The sequence below is a fragment of the Myotis davidii genome, unplaced genomic scaffold (assembly GCF_000327345.1).
Source record: "Myotis davidii unplaced genomic scaffold, ASM32734v1 scaffold330, whole genome shotgun sequence".
NCBI classification, from domain to species: domain Eukaryota; kingdom Metazoa; phylum Chordata; class Mammalia; order Chiroptera; family Vespertilionidae; genus Myotis; species Myotis davidii.
The window spans coordinates 3785494-3794355 of record NW_006283770.1 but is presented as its reverse complement, the minus strand read 5'-3'; the positions used below and the strand labels follow the sequence as shown (position 1 = coordinate 3794355).

General features: G+C 40.2%; 1 protein-coding gene across 1 annotated transcript in view; it reads right to left on the bottom strand.

Annotated features, from left to right (window-relative positions):
• Nucleotides 1-274: 274 nt before the first annotated feature.
• The window catches only part of LGR4 (leucine-rich repeat containing G protein-coupled receptor 4), a 51253-nt gene continuing 42665 nt past the window's right edge, over nucleotides 275-8862 (bottom strand). Inside the window, 6 exon segments of the mRNA XM_015566294.1 lie at nucleotides 275-2368; nucleotides 2370-3248; nucleotides 6341-6424; nucleotides 6682-6797; nucleotides 7652-7777; nucleotides 8308-8379. Coding sequence (XP_015421780.1) covers nucleotides 2025-2368; nucleotides 2370-3248; nucleotides 6341-6424; nucleotides 6682-6797; nucleotides 7652-7777; nucleotides 8308-8379 — 1621 coding nt within the window. The 3' untranslated portion in view covers nucleotides 275-2024.

Here is an 8862-nt window from a genome sequence, read left to right as displayed (position 1 = left end):
ATATTTTTATTATTTAAATTATTTAAATATTATTTCACTTTACTTACTTTAACACTAAGCAAATTCATTATACCTACTTATATATTAAGACAAAGCAGATTGCTTTCTGGAAACTCAATAATTAAAAATGCTGCTTATAATATTGTATTTATGACCATATGGATAGCATAATTTACCACATATTTTATATATCTACCTACTATTCCATATTTAAATGAATGCAGTGAAAGTGTTCAGTAACTTGAATTTTGAAGGAAAAAACTTTTAGCTAGGATTTTTTTTTACCAAGTTATGATTTAATATTTATCAATGTGTAAATATACAAACATGACAGCAATTTTAAAAACTTGTGAATAGTTGGCCTTACAAAATTACAACACACTGTAAATAAATCCCTCCCACATTTTACACAAATTACATGATTTTGATATACAAAGATTCTGTTTTTATTACACGGACAATGTACAACCAAGACTATTTACAATGCAAAAAAGTATATAAACCACAATTTAACATTCTGCTACTGGCAGCCACTATAGTTTAGGAGGTAGCTTTAATTAAACGAAATGAACAGAAGCCACATTTCCCAACTTGTGTTCTAAAAATAATTTACATAAGATAAAAATTCATTATATGCACAGTATATACAGTTTAATTATTAAACTGCAATCTAGCTTAATGTTTTTAGTATATCCGGTAAAACTAATATGGCAGTGGGTTCGCTATTGATTTAGCATATTGTTCAAAAAACATATTGAACATTTATAACTTTATGACCCCACATCGTGACATATCAAAAGTCTATAGATGAGAATCAAGTAAAATTTTTCATTTTTAAAGACATGGCCCTAAGCTTTATTCATTTTTATCCCTTCTTCTTTTTTAATGACATGTGTCCTGTTTTACAAAAACACAGTATTTAAGCTGTGAACTGTTGTTTCACAGGCTTTTTGTAAATTACTGTAGGGGGAAATGTATGGAAACAGCATAAGTTCAGGAGAATCCAGCTAAGAAATCAATGTAAGTGCTTTGTATCATAATTACTCCCAATTTCTTCCAATTAAATGCAATTACTTACCAGTTTTCTTTCTGTATAATTCAAAATATAAGTAGGTAACATACCAACAAAACTGGAAAACATCAGTAAAGCCAATGATATTAGGAAGTGTTCATTAATGGGAACATTACACAGAGCCATCAAATCCCTCAGGTACTATTAAACTCCGAAGTTAAGTTAGTAGTTTAGCCAAATCTACTAAACCCACACAGCAATTAGCCCTTTTACTTTTCCTAGTAGTGTGATGACAAAACACTCAGGGGAAAAAAAGGACTGATCGCGCCAAAGCAATGTAAAATGACTAAAAACAAATGTTCATGCTGTTCTTTTAAAATCTAATAGTTGTTAATATTGTTTGAAAACATCTTCAGGTTTTAAGGTTTACAAATCATTCCAAGAAAATGTATGATTCTATTATGTCAAAGATGGAAACAGAAAACGCCACCACCTAAGGCCTACATTCACTCTCACAGTCCTACCTGGGAGACGATCCCCTTTTTGGCCCTGAAGTCCGTTGTCCTGAGATTAATGATCAGACATTAGGTAAAATTAGCAAGACTTTCTTCAGTTGTGTGAAACCACATTTTAAAAATATTCTTTAAAATATATTAACAGCTGTTCTTTATCTTGTGCTTCATTCAGAAACAGGTTAATGTTTTGTTTTGTTTTTTGCTGCTTAGGCAAATTTCAGATAAACCTAACGTTAGAATGCTAGGATATACATAAAACCTTTCCAAGTTACAGAGTTGTCCCAAATAGACCACACCGCGCTCGGACACTGGATTTTTCACCCATGGATCGTCCAGGCACTTGTTCTCTGAAAATGTCTGCCACCTTCTCCCTCTTCTCTCCGTGACACCAGGCAGTGGTCACAGAAGTGCTTCCCGGATGAAAGACCAGACGAGGGTCCAACTCTATGAACACGGGGATTGTGGCTGATGGGGGACGCAGTCACAGACACCCCGATTCAGTCTCTCACTCTGGGCAGGTTGTAAGCATAGCGCACCAAGGGGAATCCTCGACTCTGGTAGAAGCAGGCTCGTCCGCAGGCCTGCACCTGGTCAGAGCTGTCGGAGACAAAGGAATCTTCCTCATCCGCGTAGTCGGAATGGGCCGACTGCGTGCCACAGTCCGACCAGTAGCCGTCCGGCCTGGGGCACGAGCCCACGGCCAGGGCGGGGCAGCTGTGCGACTTGATCAAGTGTTTGCACGACACCGGCTTTGTCAAGAGGAAGGACTCGCAGCAGTCGCACACGGCCAGGTTGCCCGGCAGATGCGAGTACACGCCGCAGTCGTAGTAGAAATCCTGCTCCACGCTGTCGCTTCAGCACCTTCCAGTCTTCTTTGAACTTGGGGTTGAAGAACACATACAGGACCGGGTTCAGGCAAGCGGGCAGCGGGAAGAAGATCAGCGTGACCGACTTCATGATCTCGGGGCTGACCGAGACGGCGGTGATGAGCGGCGCGAAGGAGAAGAAGGCCACGGGGCAGAAGAAGATGCAGTTGGTGAAGATGAGCCACGCCACGTGCTTGATCGCGCCGGCCTGCGAGCCCTCGGAGAGGTCCTCCTTTTCCAAGTTGCAGTAGAGTTTGGTGTAGATGACGGCCATCAGCAAGAACGCCAGGGAGTTTAGCAGCACCAAGGCCACCGTAAAGCCCAAGGCGGGCGCCTCTCCCGTGGGGAACGGCAAGCAGAGCGGGGAGGCCGAGTACTCCCCGCCGTGGAAGAGGGGGAAGCAGCCCGCCACGGCGGCCCCCGCGCACGCCAGCAGGGCAGCCACGCGGAACTGCTTGAGGTGATGGCTCTTCCCGTTTTTCGTGATCTCTTTGGCAGACAGGCTCCTTTCGACAGCGGCCAACGTTAACAGGAAGATGGCGCTTTCCGAGGAGAAAACGGCAAGAAACCCAGCTATCTTGCAGCCACTGCCGATCTCCCACCAAATGCCAAATTCGGAGAATCTGCCCCAGGACACAGCATCCAGAAACGTTAAGATGCCAGTATAGGCCCCCATGAGTAAGTTGGCCACAGCAATCAGGCCTATGAACAATTTGGAGGAGGGTAGGGATGTACAGGGTGCGAATGTTGTTAAAATGACAAGCAGGTTGAAAAACAATGCAACCAAGAAAATGAACCACACGGTAAGACGGATCATCCAGCTTCCCAGTAAATATTCGCAGGGCTTAAAAGCACCTAAAATGAAAAACAAAGAGAGGGTGGGGGAAAAAAACACAATTTAGGGAACAGCATGTTCCATATGATATGGCTTAAGACTCTAAAGATAGTTAATTCTACAATAATTAAATCTGCTACCAAACTGAATTGAACCAAATTGATAAGATCACTATTTCAGATATTTTTTTAGTCACTGCACTGGACTATTTTAAAATAACTACTTTTATTCTACACTCTCAGTGACATAGGCTGCTACAGTCAGCACAATTCCAGGGTCCCTAACTGAGGGTTCAGAAAGAGAAATAAGGGAAGTTTCATTTCCTAGTTTCCCTCCTTTATTTTCTGAGGTCCTGAGCACAGGGTAAGGGTGGGGATATGTTAGTGATTTCTTTCTCCAGTTTCAGGATTTAGGCTGAAATTAGTTTAAGATCTGATTTGGGGAAAAGTTAGGATACAGGGAAAAAGATTTGCCTGATCTGATCTCCAAGGATTTATTCAACTCATCTACTCATTAATAACTGATTGCAAAGGCCTTGGGGATAATAGTCCACTAATAAACATTGCTTTTCAAAAACAAAACAAAAAACCCTACTTTTTATTAAATATTTGTTAAATTCATATAGTGATATCTAAAAGAAAAACCGCACTTTTTCTTACGCCTAAGTTAATGCATAGCACAGTGTCTAGCATATGCAAGGTACCTGATATAAGAGTTTGGAATTGGATAAACTAGGGTTTGAATTTAGGGTCCATAACTTGCTACTCTTTTTCTTGAGGAAGCAACTTAAATCTGTAAATTTCATTTTCTCACTTGTGGATAATAATGTCCATTTCATAAAGCTGTGGAACTTAGTATTACATACATAGGTACCTAAACGGGCTACTGGTATAGAGTTCTACTTCAGTAATAGTAGGTTCTTTTCTTCTTTCTTCCTAGTTCTAGTATACTTAATAATAATCATATATGTATACATATATTTTTATACAGTTTTTATGGCTTTCAAAGGCAATCTGATGAGGTAGATTAACATGGGTGTAATTATCCCCATTTTTCATCCAAAGAAACTGAGATTTCATAGTGTTCAATTGACCTGCACAAAGGTTTTTCAGTTAAGATAGTGCAGGGAGGACTAAACAACGCTGATGTTAAGTATTCATACAAAGCTATGTCCAATAAAATCTGTGTAACTTAAAGTAGGACTGCAAGAACTAATTTAGTAGCTAAATGGTATGTTCCAGTAACTGACTTTGACATGCTGGTTATGCCACAAATGACAACTGTTTTATTTAAAAATCAGTAAAGAAAAACAAAGTTTTGTCTACAAAGCATAAGAAAACGATGTACTACAATTGCCTAAAAGACATGTTCTGACTTATCTTCCTGAACTGTCATGAAGTTTAAAACATGCTATAAAGCATTTTAATCACTAAGATATTCACAAACCTAACCAACCAGGTCTACACCATTTAATTCTGACTTCCAAATAGCGCAAGAAACGTTTAAAACTTGTTTCTAATGAATTAATTTTTAAAGTGTCCCCCTCGGGGAGGTGTTAACAGGAAGCTTTCCCTTTTATCTGTGTATCTGAAGCCATCCTTCTTCAGGGAGGAGTGGCTCTGACCTGGGAGAATGGGCTCGCTTTGAGAAGTGTTTGACTAGTGGGTGGAGTTCAGTTCCCTCAAAAGCCCCAGGAAGTAGACCCCACCCAGTCTCTGTTCCGGGAAACCCGTGGCCTCCTCAGGTTCTAACAGAAGGTTCCTGCTCTCCTCTACGTTGGCTTCTGAGTGAGCACACAGGTATCCCTGTTACTATAACTGAGTGGGGGAGACCGGCCAGCAGTCCATCCCTACTGCAGCCAGGGGAGGTGAGCGCAGACCTCACGTCCTCCTGGTTGACCCCGATGTTTAAATTCAGTGTGGATGGAGGAAATGGAACCTCAGCATGATCAGGTCTCGTCTCCCCTTAAATGAAGCTGGTCTCTTCTCATTGGGTTGTCAGTTCCTGATGTACATTCTCCAACACAAGAACCCTAGGGGGGCAAGTGAGGGAGCTGCACCCTTGTAACTTCCAACAATACAGAAATTAGACAAATTGCATAAACATAAATGATTCTTGCCAATCTCATTCACTCATCTGGCCACTTGAAGCTTATTCTCTACACAAGTATTCTTATTATTTATACTTATTCTCCATGCTAAGTACTAAAGGACACATGTGCAGCACCCCGAGAAACTCACAATTCAGCAGTAATTAGAGAATCATGTTGTATGATTCTGAGCCATGAAATTAATGTCCAGATCGACCTGTTGTCAATATGCTAAGAAAGGGAGCTACTTCACAACATACAATTTAGCCAACTCATTTTTTCTTTTACAGTAAAATTCTAAATCCATCTTCTCTGACAGGCAGAATATAACATCACAGTCACAATGGTTAGTTGACTAACTTTCCCAAGTCTACTAAGTTTAGTGACATAAAAGACAATTAAAAGGAAAGTTTACATTAAAAAAAAACACACAAAAAACAGCCCTAACTGGTTTGGCTCAGTGGATAGAGCCTTGGACTGCGGATTGGAAGGTCTGGGTTCGATTCCGGTCAAGGCCACATGCTCGGGTTGCAGGCTCAATCCCCAGTAGGGGGCGTGCAGGAGGCAGCTGATCAATGATACTCTCTCTCGTCATTGATGTTTCTATCCCTCCCGCTCCTTTCCTCTCTGAACTCAATAAAAATGTATTTAAAAAAAACACTAAAAATCCTTACAGATCAGTTAAATACTTTATGGAATTAGTTCTAGTGTTAAGCATTGAGAAAAAAAAGTAAAATAAAATAAAAATTAAATTTTAAAAAAAGTGCCTCTCAATATTTAATGTTCATGACCCTCATCTTGGGAGCTCGTTGACACAGATTCAGATTCAGTGGGTCTGGACGGGAGGTTCTGCAAGAGATGCCTAAGCTCCTGGTGCACAGACCCCACGCCGAGTCGCAGGTTGGATGAGGTCATCTACTCCCACCCCCATTCCCGAAATCACACTTATCCCCAGAAGTTTCAGGTACAGTTGCCTAATGTCCATTTAAAGCAAGACACTGCAGCACACTCAGCCGGGCATACCTGTTGAAGGCGTGCAGTGGATAATTATTTGACTGTGCTCTTCATTTTCAGCACTGCTAGTGACCCCTGCGGCATCAGCGGGACCTGAGGACAAAACATCGGCTGTGTTGAATTCAAGCTTCATGCGATTCAAAAGAACCAGTTTCCTGTGATCCCGGTCTCTCGTACATGAGGTAAGTTCAGCTTGTTACGAGGCTTGATAACATATTAAAGATGCCAGGAACACAGTAAGTGCCATTTTTCTCAGATTTCCTACCGATCCTTCACAAACCGATTAGAATAACAGAGACTTTGATCAGTGCCATCAGGCGTGTTCTAGTTCACCAAGTACGTGCACTTGCCTTTATCCTTGGCCACACTGTGTTCTTGGAGGCTCTTATCTTCCGTGTTTGAATGGGTGTAAGAGTCGCAACCCCAAAATGCACAGCACTGATAAGCATAGGGTACCGATAATGACCTGGGAAATAATGGTAAAACCTACAATGAACAGCAACTTCACAGACATGTTTGTTTTGTAAAAAGTATTTTAGTCACTGAAAGCCTCAGCCCAGGAGTCAGAAAGACCTAGCTGTCAACTTGCTTTAAGCCGCTCAGTATCCTTTCCAGGCCTCAGTTTCCTCATCTGTGAAAAGAGCTCTGGGATCAGGTGACAGCATAAGCTTCTCTATTTATATAAGATATGCTTTTCAATCAAACCGTGTTTAAAATTTTACAGTAACATACTTTTATAAATGAATCAACCACACCCAATGTATCATATGAAACTGGTAGTTTCATTTAAAATTAATGTCTCAAGTCACCTGTGAATTTATACCATTAAATGAATTTACTTTGTTTATAAGTATAGTGAAAATAGTTATTCTCCTCTCCCAAAATAATATCCCCAAGCCCTCTCCCTATTATAGCTAGTGAAGTCCCCACTCTAATACTGTGTCTCCATAAAGTATTATATAGCATTGCATCTATTTTCTATAGGCTCCCACTTATGTGGTTTCTGTCCTCTTGTTGCTAATGTCAAATCCCCTATATAAAAAACCATTCCGATGAATACCTCTGTTATCTCTTTGACAGCATCAGGGACTCCAATTCATATTCTTAAAAACTATGGAATGATGCTCAAGTTCTATTCTACACCAAATCTGTGAGGACTGGGGTAGAAAATACTCTTAAATTACAGCCTCCAAGAAAATCTGGGAACCACAGCAAAAATACCCCCACTAAATTAAAAAAAAAAAAAAAAAAGCTAGCCCACTCTATCATTTAGGGGCCTACCCCACCATCAACAAAAAAGAAAAATAAGCAAAAACACACCTGAGATTAACAAAGTCTTTTGCTGCCAAAGCTTCTTTCAGCTGGAAGTTGCCCACAAGTTTCAGTTGATTCAGCCCATTCAGGCCTTCCGTAGGAAATGACGTTAATTCATTGAAACTGACATCTCTAAAATGTGAACAAGACTTCAAATTAACTCCCAAGATGCAAATCGCCCAAGATGCAAATCACACAGAAACATCTGTATGTGTTAACAACATAGACATTAGAGTTCCAGTAGGAAGGTGAGTTGTGTTAATCAGCGGTTCTCAACCTGTGGGTCGTGACCCCTTTGGCAGTCGAACGACCCTTTCACAGGAGTCGCCTAAGACCATCCTGCATATCAGATATTTACATTATGATTCATAACAGTAGCAACATTACAGTTATGAAGTAGCAACGAAAATAATTTTATGGTTGGGTCACAACATGAGGAACTGTATTTAAAGGGCCAGAAGGTTGAGAACCACAGTGTTAAAATGATGAATCTAAGCATGCATCTCGCCATATTAAAAGCTCGTACAATATCCATGCAGTTAGCCATTATTACAAGGAAACAACTAAACAGAAAAATATTCAGACAGATCAATGCACAAACACAAGTTTCTGTAGACTATTCGTGACTTTCCTGATATTATTGCATAAAGTCGTCAACTTACAGGTTAGTTATTGACCCAAGCTTGGCAAAAGCTCTGTCGTGAATTTCATGGATCAGGTTTCTACTCAGATCTCTGCAATTATAAGAATAATGTGTTAATATTTTCAAATAAACTCAAATTGCAGTCACTTTGACTACACTTTAGAATCTGAGGTAGTCACAATACCCCCAATAACAAAAACCTTTCATATTGTCCAACAACATTTTCATTTGGGTGCTGAATCCCTCTCCTTCACAAAAACCTATGTCTTGGAATGTGTTCCCATGGAGCAGTAATTCTACTTGGCATCTGTTTTAAAACAGTTGTGAATTTTCTCCCCCTTATCATTCTGGTGCCAGTTCAAAAATATAAATGATAATGATATAACCTTTGGTACCATTAACTAGGTGAGAAAAAGCTCAGCTCCTGACAAAGCTGAAAATAAAAGTAGGTTTCATATTATTTGCCTTCTCAAAGGTTAGTGATAAGGCTCCAGAGAGAAGACAAATAATCAATATGCAAACAAGAGCATTCCAGAAGGGCTTCAGATATCTTCCTCCTCACCCCCCGCCCACA